This window comes from Neoarius graeffei, chromosome 10, assembly GCF_027579695.1.
Source record: "Neoarius graeffei isolate fNeoGra1 chromosome 10, fNeoGra1.pri, whole genome shotgun sequence".
NCBI classification, from domain to species: Eukaryota; Metazoa; Chordata; class Actinopteri; order Siluriformes; family Ariidae; genus Neoarius; species Neoarius graeffei.
The window spans coordinates 60,038,906-60,059,114 of record NC_083578.1 but is presented as its reverse complement, the minus strand read 5'-3'; the positions used below and the strand labels follow the sequence as shown (position 1 = coordinate 60,059,114).

Here is a 20,209-nt window from a genome sequence, read left to right as displayed (position 1 = left end):
CATGTGATAGTATGAGGGCGGTATTTTTCATGTTCAGGTTAATCAAAGCGGGTTAAACAAAATCATGTAGGAATAAATGTGTTACAGAATCAGGCCGAGGCTATTCTTCTTTATACTTCTGACTATTATACGTTCCACTAAAGCTTCTTATAAGAAGTATATTGTGATCCTTGAAATAAGAGAGGCCTTAATGGAAATAATAGCACCCTGTCCCTGAGGCAGACTCAGGCCTCAGACATTGTTCGACTTCAGAGCTGAAAAGGAAGTTTTTTTGGTGTGGGGGGACGACAGGTGCAGGCTCCGGGAGGGGAGCACTCCTATAGCCATCTGTTTTCTTTCGGGGTGTTTAGTTTTCCAAACACATTCACCCACACACTCCATCACCACATCAGTGCATGTGCATGCACACACACACACGTACACACACGTGCACACACACACACACACATACGCCAGCAGTGGGCCAGGTCGCCATGGCGCTGTATAGAGAATAAGCCCCGGCACATGTGCACGGTCAACCATGGGGTGTGCTTTTCTATTGTATTGTGAGACATTAAAGCCGTGGAGGAGGTGTGGGCTTTAAGTCAACTAAAGTATGTGTGGATATGCTGAAAGAGACCAGTTGCACTTTCTCTAGCCTCAGTTGTTGGGTAGATTCTTAGGAGCCAGTGTACTCAGCATTTGCCTAAGAAGGGTAGGCTATGCATATCATATGCCACAAATTTGTTTCACAAATAACAAGTGGTTCCTAGACTGAGAACAATATGATAACAAGGTGCACAAGTTGAAAACAGGAAGTAGACTTGGATTTCATGCTGTGTTTCTTATCGGCAGAGACTCTGGACCAGCTTGTATCTCAAAGCAGGAAACATGGACTTCAAGGAAGAAATCAGTGACTCGGACAGTGGGATCATCTTAAATTCTGGTAGGCGTTTAAAACTACATTGTGGACTGGAGAATAAAGTGTATTAACCTACAAAATTATGTGATGGACACATCCACTAGATGAATTAACAGCTTAAAGATATTCTTAAAGTATCCTAGAAGTTTATGAAATGCTAAATTTCAGTGTATTATCACTTTAAGATTTCTTATAGTATAACTTTGTGATTTTCCATGACTTCTTAAAGATCACGAAATACTGTTAAAAAACATTTAAGATGTCACTTAAAGTTACTAAATTTAACATTTTAAATGTGCTTAAAGTCACTACTACTTTTAAGAATACCAATAAAGGGTCTTAAAGTTACTAGTATATTTGATAAATTTAAAATGTTCAGTAAAGGTATTTAAATTTACTTCTAAATGTAAGGTTCCTTTAAGGTTTAGATTAAATGCAATTAAATTCACATTTTCTGCATCAACAATGTCAGGGCTTTCCCCAGGAAAAACAAAACAAAACATCAGAGTGGTGCTACTAATGTGGAGCCCAGCCCGTAAGGTCTGGCCAGGCCTGGCCTGGAAGGCCCTGAAAGCTGCGAGGGGATCCAGGGGCCATGCTCTCCTGGAAAATTTTGAAATTAGAGACTTCAAATGATGCATTCTGCTGGCATCTTGGGCTGATTTAGGCACAATTCAACATTATTAAATTTGCTGCTTTTTACCTTGTCAAATATGCAAGGGGCAAAATTTAAAGGGCAAAATTAGATTTGAAACGAAAACACTTTGTCGGAGGGGCGGCACGGTGGTGTAGTGGTTAGCGCTGTCGCCTCACAGCAAGAAGGTCTGGGTTCGAGCCCCGTGGCCGGCGAGGGCCTTTCTGTGCGGAGTTTGCATGTTCTCCCCGTGTCCGCGTGGGTTTCCTCCGGGTGCTCCGGTTTCCCCCACAATCCAAAGACATGCAGGTTAGGTTAACTGGTGACTCTAAATTGACCGTAGGTGTGAATGTGAGTGTGAATGGTTGTCTGTGTCTATGTGTCAGCCTTGTGATGACCTGGCGACTTTTCCAGGGTGTACCCCACCTTTCGCCCGTAGTCAGCTGGGATAGGCTTGCCTGCGACCCTGTAGAACAGGATAAAGCGGCTAGAGATAATGAGATGAGATGAGACACTTTGTCGGACACCTCTTCATTTTCCATTTCCAGGATGCCAGGAACAGAATCGAGGTCAAATCATGCAACAGTGCCATCTAGTGACCAGCGCCTAGAATGGGGTTTTATGTCTGGTTTCAAATGGCAGTCAGTGCAGCGAAATCCTTTACTTTCACTTCTGGGTTGAGTACCAGGATAGTCTACACCTATATATTACAATATCTTCCTATTTCTATAGTTATTACTCATTTTCAGAGGGGAAAAGGAGATATTTAGGTGCAGAAAGTACTCTGCATTGTTCAATTTATGGTATTGATTTTTGGTGTGCGAGTGACAGCGCAGCACTGATGTCGCACAGCACGACGGAGTGGCGCATATCTGCGATTTGGGGAAAGCCCTGAGTGTGCATTCAATTCTGTAGTACTGTCAATATCATATATAAACTTTAAACTGAGACGTATGACTGGTATCCTGATCAAGTTGCTTTATTGAAATATACAGATGTTAACAATATTTTGGAGGACAGATTCTCCATCCAGTGTGGATGGGGAAAATATTGTATTCTAATGAATCTAAAAACCATTAGTATACATTTGAAAGTTATTAGCCAAGTTTCTCAGTTTCAGTTTCATATTTCATTCTGTCTACGATCTCTGCCTGTTCATTTCATTAGTTTCACCTAACTTAACTACAGCATAGTTTTAGCACCTCACTTTTTCCCAGATGTACCTCGTATATAAAAGCAAAGGTCCATAAGGGAAGAAAGTCTCATTAGGCAACAAGGAAAACTTCTCCTCATAAATTTCTCCTCATTGTGTTCATTTGTGAAGGTCCAGACAGCCCTACATCTCCTGTGAAGGACCTTAGCACTCACACGCGGGCCATGAGGCTTAAGCATCAGGCTCTGGAGGACAGACTAGAGCTGTGTCTTCTGGAGCTAAAGAAACTGTGTATCAGAGAGGCAGTGAGTAATATTTTATTGTCTGTTTTTTTCCCTTTAAATCCATTATATATAAACCACTCTCACTAATGGATGATGTGAATTCAATTCATTTGTAATTTGTGATATATCTAACTATTACAGTGAAAGAGTCCATGTTGAGTTGACACAATTAGTGTGCATCATAAACACTGTAGAAGAAAAAAATGGCCTTGCATGTGCAATAACGTAGTTGACATGATTGATCTTAATGCTAGACGGCCTTTCGATTTCATAAAATCGGTGAAATTTAGTTCCCTCTGAAATTTGGTCATTGTGTTGCGTTTATTTCTGTAATATCTCAAAAAACAAAACAGGCCATTCAGTGGCTGAGAAGTTAATTAATTTGAGGCGAGTCCCTCGCAAATAATCTGCATGAAGTCACTTGCTTCGCGCAGTCAAGCAGACAGAGGAAGTCCGTGTGTGCATGCACAGCTTTACCTTCTTTTTCTTATTCTTTTGGGTTTTACGGCAGCTGGCATCCACGGTGTTGCATTACTGCCATCTACAGGTTTACCTTGACCGTGCACTGACAGTCCCATCATTCTGTCGCTAAACAAACAGCTGATTACACCGAGGTGCTCGCTGACTGTCGATATTTATTAGTTTGGTCCTGTGTTTCCTTTCCTTCGCAACATAACGTCTTTTCTTCTCACTTTCCGTTACTGTAGTCGATCTTTCAAATTTCATTCGCATCCTCCATTGAAGGGTATTCCAGAGCTAGTACAATTAGTGTCCATTTTCTGACTTGTCTGGTTGGATAGTGGTACATAGCCATCATAGCAGCAATTCAGATTCCAGGAGTTAATAAAACAGGGTCTTGGTGCAAGTCTCTTAGTAGCAATAAATCCAGTATGTAGCAATTTCAAGAAATTACTTCTTTCTCGACTATGGTATGCATTAATCATAGCGACAATATTTTATCTGCAACAAACCTCTAGCTCCAAGTTCAGCAAACTCAGCTTTCATGCCCTTTTTGTTAAAGAGGTAATTTTGCAACAACACCTTTCTCAAGGCAATCCCCTTCAAAAAGAAACACTCATTAGTGAATGAACAGTGGACAAGAAAGTCCGACAGACGTAAGATTGTAGCACGAAACACAAGTTGAAAGTAACACTGTACGACTCAATGGCAGGACAAATACATTTACACTAAGATAGTCTTACAGTAAATAGTTCACCAAACAAGTGCACATTTTGCCTTTAATTAAACACTAATTTAGAGTCCCATTAGAACTTGAGAATAAGTGCTTAGATGCAAAGATGTAGTTATTTAATGAAACATTAGTTAGTTAAAGCTAGACGGCCTTTCAATTTCATAAAATCAGTGAAATTTAGTTCACTCTGAAATTTGGTCATTGTGATACATGTTTATTTTTGTAATATCTTTAAAAAAACAACAACAAAAAAAACCCAGGCCGTTCTGTGGCTGGGAAGTTATTTCATTTGAGGCAATTCCCTCGCAAATAATATGCATGAAATCACTCACTTTGCGCAGTCAAGCAGACAGAGGAAGTCCGTGTGTGCATGCACAGCTTTACCTTCTTCTTTTTCTTCTTTTTCTTCTTCTTTTGGGTTTTACGGCAGCTGGCATCCATGGTGTTGCATTACTGCCATCTACAGGTTTACCTTGACCGTGCACTGACAGTCCCATCATTCTGTCGCTAAATGAACAGCTGATCACACCGAGGTGCTCGCTGACCAACGATATTTATTAGTTTGGTCCTGCTTTTCCTTTCCTTGGCAATATAACGTCTTTTCTTCTCACTCTCCGTTACTGTAATCAGTCTTTCACGTTTCATTCTCACACTCGCATCCTCCATTTTTCTCTCCTATTTCAAATTTGTATCCCACAATGCCTTGTGTGAATGGGGAAAGCCCACCACGTGATGCATAACGTACAACTCCGATTCCAAAAAAGTTGGGACAAAGTACAAATTCTAAATAAAAACGGAATGCAATAATTTACAAATCTCAAAAACTGATATTGTATTCATAATAGAACATAGACAACATATCAAATGTCGAAAGTGAGACATTTTGAAATTTCATGCCAAATATTGGCTCATTTGAAATTTCATGACAGCAACACATCTCAAAGTTGGGACAGGGGCAATAAGAGGCTGGAAAAGTTAAAGGTACAAAAAAGGAACAGCTGGAGGACCAAATTGCAACTCATTATGTCAATTGGCAATAGGTCATTAACATGACTGGGTATAAAAAGAGCATCTTGGAGTGGCAGCAGCTCTCAGAAGTAAAGATGGGAAGAGGATCACCAATCCCCCTAATTCTGCGCCGACAAATAGTGAAGCAATATCAGAAAGGAGTTTGACAGTGTAAAATTGCAAAGAGTTTGAACATATCATCTACAGTGCATAATATCATCAAAAGATTCAGAGAATCTGGAAGAATCTCTGTGCATAAGGGTCAAGGCCGGAAAACCATACTGGGTGCCCGTGATCTTCGGGCCCTTAGACAGCACTGCATCACATACAGGCATGCTTCTGTATTGGAAATCACAAAATGGGCTCAGGAATATTTCCAGAGAACATTATCTGTGAACACAATTCACCGTGCCATCCGCCGTTACCAGCTAAAACTCTATAGTTCAAAGAAGAAGCCGTATCTAAACATGATCCAGAAGCGCAGACATCTTCTCTGGGCCAAGGCTCATTTAAAATGGACTGTGGCAAAGTGGAAAACTGTTCTGTGGTCAGACGAATCAAAATTTGAAGTTCTTTATGGAAATCAGGGACGCCGTGTCATTCGGACTAAAGAGGAGAAGGACGACCCAAGTTGTTATCAGCGCTCAGTTCAGAAGCCTGCATCTCTGATGGTATGGGGTTGCATTAGTGCGTGTGGCATGGGCAGCTTACACATCTGGAAAGACACCAGCAATGCTGAAAGGTATATCCAGGTTCGAGAGCAACATATGCTCCCATCCTCTTTCAGGGAAGACCTTGCATTTTCCAACATGACAATGCCAAACCACATACTGCCTCAATTACAGCATCATGGCTGCGTAGAAGAAGGGTCCGGGTACTGAACTGGCCAGCCTGCAGTCCAGATCTTTCACCCATAGAAAACATTTGGCGCATCATAAAACGGAAGATACGACAAAAAAGACCTAAGACAGTAGAGTAACTAGAATCCTACATTAGACAAGAATGGGTTAACATTCCTATCCCTAAACTTGAGCAACTTGTCTCCTCAGTCCCCAGACGTTTACAGACTGTTGTAAAGAGAAAAGGGGATGTCTCACAGTGGTAAACATGGCCTTGTCCCAACTTTTTTGAGATGTGGTGTTGTCATGAAATTTAAAATCACCTAATTTTTCTCTTTAAATGATACATTTTCTCAGTTTAAACATTTGATATGTCATCTATGTTCTATTCTGAATAAAATATGGAATTTTGAAACTTCCACATCATTGCATTCCGTTTTTATTTACAATTTGTACTTTGTCCCAACTTTTTTGGAATCGGGGTTGTAGTATCTTGAATTGGGTCATGATGAAGCAAGAAAAAATAGCGGAGATTTTAGGGCCATGTGGCTCTAAATTCATTAATTGTTCTATTTTTAAAAAACTAATAAAATTGGAAGTCTGTGATTAGAATTCAGTAGCTTCCGGTCCACTAAACAAAAATAACTGGGTGTCAGGGAAAATTCTTTTTATGACCTAAACTTGAAAAATCTGAAAGGCAGTCTACAAGATTGTGGGAGTTGCTTCAAGTAAGTCTTTGAACCAATCAACTAGTCAGGGTGCAGCACTGTGCCTTTGGTGAGCTTTCTTTTGTTCTTCAATGGCGTCATTAGAGCAAGTCAGCCGTGGGCAGTTGTGAAACAGATGCTTCTTTGCCAGATAGTCTGGGTGTTTCTTATATTGGGCCAAGTTTCCATAAGATTTAGTACTCATCCCATCATAAAACATCTGCTCAGTGACTGATAGCCAGTACAACTTAAGAGACTGCTGACTTTTTGTTCTTGTTTAATTTTTTTTATATAAAGGAGCTTACTGGAAAGCTGTCATCTGACTATCCTTTGCTGCCAAATGAGAAACCACCACAGATCAGGCGACGTATTGGAGCGTCCTTTAAACTGAATGAAGAGTTGCTTCCCCATGGAGATGGAGAGGTACAGGAACTGAAGCTGATATTTCCTTCATGACTGGACATAATTTTTATATAAGGAAATTCCCTGAGGTCAAACATTATGTCAGATTATTATTATTATTTTATTTAGTTTTGTACATCTAAAGGTGTTCATTCAGATGACCAGGCGATTTGTGAGAAACCTCACATAATGATTGCACTTCAAGACACTTTTCTTGCTCTTGTTTTGAATGGGCTCCCTTTAGGAATCAGAGTTGCATTCACTTGAGGCTGATTTGGCCCTCCAGAGGCAGATATATGAAGCAGCCCGAAGGCTGTCCGTTGAGGAGCACATCAGCAAGCCGGTGAGGAAGAGCCGACTGCAGCAATGCAAACGTGAGGAAAAGAAAATGAAGGAGCTTCAGGAAGCTGTATTAAAACACTGCATTAACCATGGCTGCGTTTCGCCAAAGACATGCCGTTCCTCCAGGCAGAGAGGTAAGTCTCTGATTCTGCCTTGTCAGTGCTGTCTTCTTTACACTGACTGCCAGCATGATTGTGCCAAAAGTTGCTTTATCCTTCAATATTTAACGTGTGATGTTGTTGTTGTAGAAACTTTGAAATATTAATGTAGATTTATAATGAACATTTTTGTTGGACTTGTAGTCATAATATTTGCTTTGAACCTGTAACGCACTGTGAGCAGGCACTTTACTGAGAATCTGGTTAACATCTCTTGTTTTGAAATGCCATTTGAGAAATGCTTTGTGAACTCAATATTCACAAAATGTAGTCAATCAGCAAAGACATAATAAGTGTCTAATGTTTGCTTCTTTAGTTTTGCACTGGAGTGACAAGGCTACTGTAGCTAACAAGTCATGAAAGTGTATTTCACCCGAATGATTTTTACATAAACACATAACAAAATCTGTGTGTGTGTATATATATATATACACACAGTTAGGTCCATAAATATTTGGACAGAGACAACATTTTTCTAATTTTGGTTCTGTACATTACCACAATGAATTTTGAACAAAACAATTCAGATGCAGTTGAAGTTCAGACTTTCAGCTTTAATTCAGTGGGTTGAACAAAATGATTGCATAAAAATGTGAGGAACTAAAGCATTTTTTTAAACACAATCCCTTCATTTCAGGGGCTCAAAAGTAATTGGACAAATTAAATAATTGTAAATAAAATGTTCATTTCTAATACTTGGTTGAAAACCCTTTGTTGGCAATGACTGCCTGAAGTCTTGAACTCATGGACATCACCAGACGCTTTGTTTCCTCCTTTTTAATGCTCTGCCAGGCCTTTACTGCAGCGGTTTTCAGTTGCTGTTTGTTTGTGGGCCTTTCTGTCTGAAGTTTAGTCTTTAACAAGCGAAATGCATGCTCAGTTGGGTTGAGATCAGGTGACTGACTTGGCCATTCAAGAATATTCCACTTCTTTGCTTTAATAAACTCCTGGGTTGCTTTGGCTTTGTTTTGGGTCGTTGTCCATCTGTATTATGAAACACCGACCAATAAGTTTGGCTGGATTTGAGCACACAGTATGTCTCTGAATACCTCAGAATTCATCCGGCTGCTTCTGTCCTGTGTCACATCATCAATAAACACTAGTGACTCAGTGCCACTGGCAGCCATGCATGCCCAAGCCCTCACACTGCCTCCACCGTGTTTTACAGATGATGTGGTATGCTTTGGATCATGAGCTGTACCACGCCTTCGCCATACTTTTTTCTTGCCATCATTCTGGTAGAGGTTGATCTTGGTTTCATCGGCCCAAAGAATGTTCTTCCAGAACTGTGCTGGCTTTTTTAGATGTTTTTTAGCAAAGTCCAATCTAGCCTTTTTATTCTTGAGGCTAATGAGTGGCTTGCACCGTGCAGTGAACCCTCTGTATTTACTTTCATGCAGTCTTCTCTTTATGGTAGATTTGGATATTGATACGCCTACCTCCTGGAGAGTGTTGTTCACTTGGTTGGCTGTTGTGAAGGGGTTTCTCTTCACCATGGAAATTATTCTGCGATCATCCACCACTGTTGTCTTCTGTGGGCGTCCAGGTCTTTTTGCATTGATGAGTTCACCAGTTCGTTCTTTCTTTCTTTCTTTCTTTCTTTCTTTCTTTCTTTCTTTATTTATTTATTTATTTATTTCTCAGGATGTACCAAACTGTAGATTTTGCCACTCCTAATATTGTAGCAATTTCTCGGATGGGTTTTTTCTGTTTTCGCAGCTTAAGGATGGCTTGTTTCACCTGCATGGAGAGCTCCTTTGACCGCATGTTTTCTTCACAGCAAAATCTTCCAAATGCAAGCACCACACGTCAAATCAACTCCAGGCCTTTTATCTGCTTAATTGAGAATGACATAACGAAGGAATTGCCCACACCTGCCCATGAAATAGCCTTTGAGTCAATTGTCCAATTACTTTTGGTCCCTTTAAAAACAGGGTGGCACATGTTAAGGAGCTGAAACTCCTAAATCCTTCATCCAGTTTTAATGTGGATACCCTCAAATGAAAGCTGAAAGTCTGGACTTTATGCCCATGTCCATTATATAACTATAACTTGAATATGTTTCAGTAAACAGATAAAAAAAGAAAATTTGTGTCAGTGTCCAAATATATATGGACCATATGCTTCAAATATAATTGTTAGGCAGAAACAGTGCATATGTTGTGTACTGACAGAAAATATCAGGTGAGATTGACTTCCATCACTTGTTGGATACATTAGTTCTCGGACACAGACACACATCTTAGCTGACTGGTTACATTTGGGATACGTAGAGAACTGCTGAAATGAAAAAAAAATCTTATTATTTATTTTATTTGTTTATTTAATTATGGCTTTTGAATTTACCAATAGGCAGTTATGTCAAAAATAATGATTATTCAATAAGCTTTGAAATGCAGAATAATCATGAACATGATATGAAACCATACTGCTCAGCCAAAAAAGTGTCACATACTCCTTATATTTTGTTTGAAAGCCTTTACATTACATTACAGACATTTAGCAGACGCTCTTATCCAGAGCAACATACCACATACCTAGAGCACCTAGTCCTGGGTATGACTTTAAAGGGCATATTCTGGACCAATTTTGGTTTTTTTAATATGAAAGTATGTCCCTTTACACACTCATCCAGAAGGGTAATTTTGCACAAGGTCATCTGTCTACAGCAGAAAAAAATAAAATAACAAAATGCGTCTGGAAAAATCCCAAGGGAGTCTGGAGCCAGATTCGTGACGTCACCTGCGGAAGCGCCAGCAGACTGCGAGAGCTTGCACAGTTTCAGTGCACAGCCTGTGTAGACCAAGCGCTCCCATTTCTCTCTCATTGTCCGGTCTTTTGGGAAACTATGAGTACTAATCCCATCAAGATTGGTGTTGCTACACCCTCCTACGATACGTCTGTTAACCATTTTAATAATTACGTGATAACGTTGAAGAAATTTGCAGCAAACCACCAGGTTGTTTTCTCATGAATAAACCAGCGCTGATGTAGGATTCAGAGGGAGGCGTCCCACACGCGACGTCACGAAAATCAATGTTTGCCGGGAAATGCAAATGCCAAGTTTTTTCAGAGGCGGACCAATTCACCTCAAATGGCTTGATTTCAACTGAATTTTTCTGGTATTGCGCAAGGTAAAAAAATTGCAGAGAATGCAGAATGTTACAGATATTTGACCAAAGTTTAATATAAAATAGGAGAATTACATTGATCTTGCTCCTAAATTTACCCGTGATATGCCCTTTAAACTGCAGCTGGTGGTGAGTCTCAGGTCCAGGAGGACTTGAGTACTGGGGAAAGTGGAGTTACTCCTTAATCACCATTGCTCCCAGGTCCGCTCTGACCCGGAGTGGCAGCACCTGCCTGGGTTCCAGCTATGGGTTAAATAGTACATCACCAATAAGGCGCTGGTAGCAGGGTGTTTTTGGTGCAATGTGGCAGATGAACCCAACAGGGTCAATGGCGCACCACCTGATGGCATGTGGAAGAGCCACTCAAAAGCCAACGGATGGCATCACTCAGCAAGTCAGTTGTCACTGCAGGGCAACTTCCATACCCGTCAGGTCTGTGGCACTTTTGTGCACCATTTGGCATCAGGTCTGGAAGTCCAGACCGACAATATGATGGGGGCACGACATTGTTTGTCTTACCTCATTGTGCAAGGCGTTTCATTAGGAAAGGAGAATAAGGCCAAGTTTACATTAGACCGTATCTGTCTCGTTTTCTTCGCGGATGCATTGTACGTTTACATTAAAACGCCTGGAAACGCCAGGAAACGGGAATCCACCAGGGTCCACGTATTCAATCCAAATCTTGTCTGGTCCGGTGCTGTGTAAACATTGAGAATACGCGGATACGCTGTGCTGAGCTCTAGCTGGCGTCGTCATTGGACAACGTCACTGTGACATCCACCTTCCTGATTCGCTGGCGTTGGTCATGTGACGCGACTGCTGAAAAACGGCGCGGACTTCCGCCTTGTATCAACTTTCATTAAAGAGTATAAAAGTATGAAAATATTGCAAATACTGATGCAAATACTGCCCATTGTGTAGTTATGATTGTCTTTAGGCTTGCCATCCTTCCACTTGCAAGTGGTAAGTGATGCGCATGCCCGACATGCACTGAGATCACACACACAGCGGCTCAGTCCCAAATCACTGCTCGTGCGCTATACTCGCGCGCTCTGTGAGCTGCGCAGGGCCGGAGTGCGCACCCTCCAGAGGGCACTCGCTGTTCAGGGCGGAGTGATTTGGAGCGCAGGATGCCTGTGGAGCCGAGCGTATCCGTGTATTGGCGTTGCTATGTGCACGCGAATCGTGTATTGGCGTTGCTGTGTGCACACTAATCGTTTTAAAAATGTTAATCTGATGATCTGCTGATATGGTCTAATGTAAACCCCACCTAAGTCTGGTGCGGGCCTCATGGCCCATCTGCATTTCTGCGCATCCTAATGAAGCAGTCATCATTGCTAGCGATGGACAGCCGACAACCCAGAGCACCTGAGGGGAGCAGTTGGGGGTTAGGTGCCTTGCTCAAGGGCACTTCAGCCATTCCTGTGACCTTTTGGTCCCAGAGCTACTTCTCTAACCATTAGGCCATGGCTTCCCCCCTTTAGCTTTAATTATGGCACACATTTGCCATGGCATTGTTTCAACAACTTTGTACAACATCACAGCATTTATTTACCTCCAGAGTTGCATTCATTTTTCACCAAGATACTGTCTTGATAATAGGAACGTTGAACCACTCTGTAAAGTCTTTTTCAGCACATCCCAAAGATTTTCAATGTTAAGGTCAGGACTCTGTGATGGCCAATTCATGTGTGAAAATAATTCTTCATGCTCGCTGAACGACTCTTTCACAATCTGAGCCCTAGTTTTATGGCCGTGCCATCAGAGAAGAAAAAATCCTTTGATGGGATAATCTGGTCATTCAGTACATTCAGGTCATCATCCATCCATCCATTATCTGTAATCGCTTGTCCTGTGCAGGGTCGCGGGCAAGCTGGAGCCTATCCCAGCTGACTATGGGCAAGAGGCGGGTACACCCTGGAAAAGTTGCCAGATCATCGCAGGGCTGACACATAGAGACAAACAACCATTCACACTCACATTCACACCTACGGTCAATTTAGAGCCACCAATTAGCCTAACCTGCATGTCTTTGGACTCTGAGGGAAACCGGAGCACCCGGAGGAAACCCATGCAGACACAGGGAGAACATGCAAACTCTACACAGAAAGGCCCCCATCAGCCACCAGGTTCGAACCCAGAATCTTCTTGCTGTGGGGTGACTGTGCTAACCACTACATCACCGTGCTGCCTTCAGGTCATCAGCTGACTTCATTTTATTACATAACATTGCGGAGCCTAGACCTGCCCAACTGAAGGAACCCCAGATCATAACCCTACCTCCAGAGGCTTGTACAGTGGCCACTATGCATTGCTTCATGTGCTTCCCTTCTTACCCTGACAGCACAAGTTCTACTGTTGATTGTTTTTTTTTACTATTCAACTTCAAGCATTTAAGTGATCTCTGATCACGCTCAGTCAAGATTTTTTTTCTGACCACATTTTTTTCCACAAAGTTAAAGGTTCACCACTATCCTTCCAAATTTTAATAATGCGTTGGACAATTCTGTTTTTACCAAATTCCAGTCATTTCAGCAATCTCCTTAGTTGTTTTCATTGCTTGAAGCAGGCCAATAATTTGACCTTTCTGAAATACAGTAACATCTTTTCCCTGACCACGTGATATATCTTCCGACATGGTTGTTTAAGAAATGAGAAGCTCCTCACTGCATCAGTTAGGGTTAAAAGAATTGTTGCCAGCTAAAACATCTCATCTCATCTCATCTCATCTCATTATCTCTAGCTGCTTTATCCTTCTACAGGGTCGCAGGCAAGCTGGAGCCTATCCCAGCTGACTACGGGCGAAAGGCGGGGTACACCCTGGACAAGTCGCCAGGTCATCACAGGGCTGACACATAGACACAGACAACCATTCACACTCACATTCACACCTACGGTCAATTTAGAGTCACCAGTTAACCTAACCTGCATGTCTTTGGACTGTGGGGGAAACCGGAGCAGCTGGAGGAAACCCACGTGGACATGGGGAGAACATGCAAACTCCGCACAGAAAGGCCCTCGCCGGCCACGGGGCTCGAACCCAGACCGTCTTGCTGTGAGGCGACAGTGCTAACCACTACTCCACTGTGCCGCCCCAGCTAAAACATATTAATCACTAATTATCCAATCAAAGCAGTAATTAGCAGTAATTATCCAATCAAAGTATTTGTTTATTTAAATCTAAACGGTGACTTTTTTTTGACCAGGCAGTGTATAATACCTATAATGTGCCCATAACAATTAAAGTTCATTAAAATATATTTCTGAATGCATAGTTTTACATTATTTAACAACTACCTTTGTATTTTTGTTCTGATATCCAGACCTGTGCATGTCTGATGACAGCTCACTGTCTGACACCGCTGCCCATGATGATGGTGAGGACCACATCCTTTTATGCTACTCAGATAACTGAAATCTAAACTTAAGAATTTTCAATTTAAACAAAGGTGTTTTTCTGTTACAGATTTAGAGCCAGGCCCAATGTCCCCGATGCCTCTCGACTCTGTAACTGGTTTCCAGCATGTGCTGACCCTCTCTCCTTGTCACGGGGCAAAACATGCAAGTTCCAGTTCCAGCCTGGAATATGAGCGATCACCCATCCAAAACATGCCATGGAGAGAATCCAGTCTAGATCAGCCATATCAGAAAGAGAAGAAGCTTCCCTCCGCCAGCAGCAGCAGGTCAAGGTAAAGTTATGGAACATTTACTAACATAAAAAGTTGTATTGATGTTCATGAGACTTGGTCATTCGTACAGTTTGAATCTTTAGGAAACACTAGAATCTCTTTTTCTACGGTATTTTTTAACATATACTTTTTAAGCACAAAACTATAAGCGCACAATTAATTCATTTCCCATATAGGCTTTTGTTTTTGGACATATTAATAATAATGCAATTATTAATTAAATCAGGTTATCGATGGCCGTCTGCCAGGGCCGTTAATGTTTCCCTGAAGACAAAAATCAATCAGTTTAACATGCACTGTAGAATGAGAGTGATTTATGACTGTGTGTGTGTCAGCAGCAGTCCAACAGGAACCTCAATAGACCAGAGGCTCGATGACATTCCTCCTGCTCCCCAGTTTGTGTTCAAAAGCCTGGCAATGCGCAACAATAACTCCAACAGCGCCCCCTCCACCCCGCAGCTGCCACTGCGCCGCCACGTCTCCCAGTCCTTCAGGTAATCTGAGCAGATCCGCGTGCCATTGATTTTAGATTGTAGCAAATTTTTATTAGAAGGGATTTGGACTCCATTTTTCACAATATTTTCAAACTGTGTTTTCCTTTCCTCCTGCAATTTGCTGTCAGACAGAACTGAACCTGGATGTGGTGTAGGGGCAGAATTTGGGATTAAATAAAGACATTTTATAAATACAGGGTGGCACGGTGGTGTAGTGGTTAGCGCTGTCGCCTCACAGCAAGAAGGTCCTGGGTTCGAGCCCCGGGGCCGGCGAGGGCCTTTCTGTGTGGAGTTTGCATGTTCTCCCCGTGTCCGCGTGGGTTTCCTCCGGGTGCTCCGGTTTCCCCCACAGTCCAAAGACATGCAGGTTAGGTTAACTGGTGACTCTAAATTGACCGTAGGTGTGAATGTGAGTGTGAATGGTTGTCTGTGTCTATGTGTCAGCCCTGTGATGACCTGGCGACTTGTCCAGGGTGTACCCCGCCTTTCGCCCGTAGTCAGCTGGGATAGGCTCCAGCTTGCCTGCGACCCTGTAGAACAGGATAAAGCGGTTAGAGATAATGAGATGATATGAGTATAAATACAGAGGTGATTATAGGAAATCGCGCACGCTGATTGGTCAAGAGATTTGGATTATTTTTCAATAATCACCTCCCACGACGCGGTAAAATGGCAGCCAATTGCTTTGTCACCATAAGTGAGGAAGAATTAGAAATTATGAAAGAAAATGCTGTTCCTAAAAGTACTAAAGATGTTTGGTCTAAAACTATTCAGAGGTAAGGTGGAATTGTGATTTATTTTGTCTATTTCAAACCAAAGTATTTTATGTGACTCGGCATAGATAAGTGACAGAAGTCTGCGTGCACTACGTTTGCATGCCACTTTCGAAGATTGAAATAAATGAGTTTTTGAATACAATTTTTTTTAAATCACCTGTGTATTTATACTAAACATTTATCTGCCTCAGACTCAGTGAATATCGGTGAATAATAACCTTGACTTTGTCTCAGTTATTATTCACCGATGTTCACCTCACCTTTGGCGAATAGTTGTTAAATATTTTTATTTAAATCTTGCAAAATACAAATATTCAGTCATTGCAGTTATGTCTCTGTGTATATCTGATCAAAATTAAGCAAAATGTGGTTAGTTTTGCATTTGTTTTGTCGAAAATAATCAGATATTGAAAGAATCTTTCAATTAAGCTCAAAACCCAAGGTCTGGCTTTCCATTTGTAGTTTGTTCAGTTAGGCTCTTAACACAGAAACATAAATATTTGTTTCAATCTATTTTCCATTATGTCCCTGCTGAGAGCTCTATATAATAAGCCATAAACTGAACATTGCTGTTCCCACACTGCTGGTGCCTAGAACAGAAGCAAACCTCACCCCACCTTCTAAATTCCAGTTTACTTCTGGGCAGAGATGAGATCTGTTCTTAAAAAATATCAATTTTGATTTTTGCAATACATTTCAAAAAAGTTGGGATGGTAAAGCATTTACCACTTTATAATATTGCCATTCCTTCTCATAACACTTAAAAGATGTTTAGGGACTGAAGACACCAAGTGATGAAGTGTTTCAGGTGATATTTTGTCCCATTCTTCCTGCAAACAGGTCTTAAGGTGTGCAAAAGTACGGGGACGTCATTGTCAGATTTTTCATTTCAAAATTCGCCACACGTTCTCTATTGGGGACAGAGGGGACAGGCACCCTCTTCTTCCACGGCCACGCCTTTGTAATTTGTACAGAATGTGGTTTTGCATTGTCAAGTCAACTTTATTTGTATAGCGCTTTTAACAATAAACATTGTCACAAAGCAGCTTTACAGAATTTGAACGACTTAAAACATGAGCTAATTTTATCCCTAATCTATCCCCAATGAGCAAGCCTGTGGCCACGGTGGCAAGGAAAAACTCCCTCAGACGACATGAGGAAGAAACCTCGAGAGGAACCAGACTCAAAAGGGAACCCATCCTCATTTGGGCAACAACAGACAGCATGACTATAACATTAACAGTTTTAACATGAAGTCAGTTTCATTGATGTTATAACTCTTCATTGATGGAAACTTGAGTGCAAAACTGTTCATGACAACTGCAGTCCTGAAGTTAGCAAGTCAACTGTAGTCCTCAGCCATAAAAGCATTACTGTAAGAGTCCAGAGTGTCCTCCAAGTGTGACTTTCAACTGTCCACATGGGGCCGTCCTCCACAGGAGCGATGCAATGAGACTCCAACCAGACACAGGGCATCAGGATGGATCAGGCAGGTCCAAGGAGCAGAAGAGGTCAGCATCTCGATCCCAGGACCGACATGTAACTCAGAGTGACAGATTTGGGGGGGGGGGGGGATTTCAACATTGTCTTGTTGAAATCTCCCTGGAAAAGATGTCGTTTTGAAGGCAGCATATAATCCTACTTTTCTACATTAATGCTCCAGCACAGAAGTGTGAGTTACCTTTGCTAAGGGCACTGACACAACCCCATACCATGACAGACTGTGGCTTTTGGACTTGTCACTGGTAATAATCTGGATGGTCCTTTTCGTCTTTGGTCCGGAGCACACGGCATCCATTTCTTGTATTTAAAAAAAAACAGACCTGGAATACTGATTCATCTGACCATGATGCACATTATCACTGTGATGCGCCACCCCAGATACCTTCGAGCCCCGAGAAGTCAACAGTGCTTCTGAACACAGTTACCTGCAAGGCTTTCTTTTTGCACAGTAAAATTTTAACTGGTATTTGTGGATGTAACTCCGTATTTTAGTGTTTGACAAAGGTTTGCCAAAGTAATCCCGAGCCTATGTGGTTCTATTAGCTATAGATGAATGATTGTTCTTGATGCAGTGTCGTCTGCGGGATCAGAGATCACATTCGTTCTGCTTAGGCTTGAACTCTTGCCCTTTATGCACCAAAATTCCTCCAGATTCCTTAAATCTCTTCAAAGACTAGGCCTTTACTGGATACTGATTTCATACCAAATCTTGGAACAATCATCTGTTGATATCACCTGTTTCAAATCACATCATTATTTAATTGTTTTACCTCATTACTAGCCCTAAATTGCCCAACTTTTTTGGAATGTGTTGCAGGCCTGAAACACAAGAATGGATGTATATTAACAAATGAAATGAAGTTGGCCAGACAAAACATGAAATATTTTGGGTTCATACTGTCTAGTCAGAGTAAATGAAATACAAGTAAAAGTAAATCTTCCTTTTTTATTTGCATTTTCCATACCATCCCAACTTTTTCTGATTTGGGATTGTATATGTACAAGTTATAAATGATATATGATTTATTAAATATTTAATAATTTTGATTTTTTTTCTTAAAATTTAGTGCAAGTATCTGATACAGTTGGATGATGTTATGATGTTTACAACAGGTTTCCCAGACCCAAACCAGAAGTAAGCAAACCGAGCTTAGATCTGAGTCGTGGAAGGACGAAGCTCCCTCGTCGCCGCGTCACTGACTTTGCATTGGCTTACTCCGTGCAGCGTCTGTATCAGTGCAGCTCAGAGGACAGCAGCTCGGAGCACTCCATATCTTCCTACAGCAGCTCATCCAGCCATGAGTTCACATCTGAGGTGACCAAAGCCTGCCCACCTCCTTACGGTTTCCACCGCACTGCTCAAAACAAGTTCCAGAGCCAGCGTTTCAGCACCAACATCCTTCCCAAAAACAACCAAAATGTGAACAGACAAATAAACAAACCAACCGTGACCAGCCCTTGCCAAGATAATAGCCATGACAGGATGCTGCCAGAAAGAGATATGAGAAAGCTGAACCTGACTTTAACCTCCCCAAACACAAATAAGCAACAAGTAGAGGTGACTTCCCCGAAGCGTATACTTAAACCCCCTCCGCCGTACCACAGGCTGGCTCGCACACCTTCACTGAAGGAGTATCCCAATCATCCTAGCAGGCTGCTTCCTCGAGACGTGGTCACAAATGACCTCAGGGCATGGCATGAGAGGAACAATGCCGAAGAAATCAAGCTTCGGCCACTGGAACGACACGGGTCTATGCGTGCTAAACGCTCACCAGGTCAAGAGCCGCCACCCTACCACCAGATCCAGTCTCAGAGACAGGTAAAGACTTTTTGTATTGACTTTTTGATTTTTGGACAATGCACTTTGTGTGTACTGAATTGATAAACAGGTAAAAATAATGCTAAGGAAAGTAGTATTAATAAATATTTGTTTATAATAATAAAAAAAAAGAATGCACAGAGATGTATTTGATACATTATTATCCTGGTTCCTTGCAGACTTCTCAGAAAGTGATCCTCCAGCGAGCTCCTGATGGAACTCCTCTGCAGTGGTATGAGGAAGAAGATAGCGAGATTGTAAGCCAGGTCTAGACCACAATCAGCTGAAATGCAGAAGCATTTTTCACCGTCTTTGTTTTATACATGTCATTCATACATATCATTTTGATCTATTTATTGAGCCAATGGACTCTGATAGTAAAAGGCTGAGTAAAAGATTCTGAGTAAAAGGTGAAGCTGAGCTAAACGACGTGGCACAGATTTTCCCCAACTGCATCCTTCATCTCTTAAACACTGACCGAAATTCATGTCTGAGAATAACTTAATTGTAAGGCACCATGCCAGATTTTCTGTGATATTATTATTATTATTATTATTCTTGGCCCATGTGTATAATTACTATTTCTTAAAAAAAAAAAAGGTCTAATGGAAAAATAAATTTTCAAGTATATGTTTGTGTCTGGTACACAGTTTTCTCTTCCCTAGTGTTTTGAAGCTCCAATTATTTAATGTAATACATAATGCATTAATATAATATTTATGTTCTTTTTACTCTTCTAAAATTAATCTCAGTCTTCTTCTTACACGTTTTATGGTTTTTACATTTAAATATTATTGTTAGATGCTGCTATGCTGTTTGGTACTATGCCTCTCTTTTATAAACCGCGTGCTAGATTTTATGAGTGCAGATATTTTCCTTATTCAGATGTTCTAAAGCAGCAATTCCTCTCTATAATATAATTTGTGTACTAACAACTTAATATGTATTTAATGTTATTTATAATAAAATATACACTATCAAGACTGCTCGTGATTTTGGCATCTCCTACAACACACACAACCGCTTTTTAAAAGAACCTGCACAATAAATGTGATGCTTGAATATAACTTTGGCACCCAGGGGTGCCGTTAAGGGGGAAAAGTTAGGACGATTCTAAGGGCCCAGCATTAACAGAGGGCCCTCAGGGGACAATATTAATATTATTACCATGTGTAAG

The 20,209-nt window shown here is 41.3% G+C and overlaps 1 protein-coding gene across 1 annotated transcript; it reads left to right on the top strand.

Moving 5' to 3' along the window:
• The first annotated feature begins 838 nt into the window (after window positions 1-838).
• inavaa (innate immunity activator a) lies at window positions 839-19,960 on the top strand. Its single transcript, XM_060930827.1, has 9 exons — window positions 839-925; window positions 2,860-2,993; window positions 7,016-7,141; window positions 7,365-7,596; window positions 14,075-14,128; window positions 14,218-14,440; window positions 14,779-14,934; window positions 18,327-19,032; window positions 19,212-19,960. Exons 1-9 carry the CDS (start codon window positions 871-873, stop codon window positions 19,302-19,304), a joined length of 1,779 nt encoding a protein of 592 aa, XP_060786810.1. The 5' UTR covers window positions 839-870; the 3' UTR covers window positions 19,305-19,960.
• The last annotated feature ends 249 nt before the right edge of the window (window positions 19,961-20,209 follow it).

Bases quoted from the DNA above. Each gene is read 5' to 3' on its own strand.
- inavaa (XM_060930827.1), top strand. From the start codon at position 871: ATGGACTTCAAGGAAGAAATCAGTGACTCGGACAGTGGGATCATCTTA. The intron at 926-2,859 runs GTAGGCGTTTAA...TCATTTGTGAAG, and splicing joins TGGGATCATCTTAAATTCTG to GTCCAGACAGCCCTACATCT. The intron at 19,033-19,211 runs GTAAAGACTTTT...GGTTCCTTGCAG, and splicing joins AGATCCAGTCTCAGAGACAG to ACTTCTCAGAAAGTGATCCT.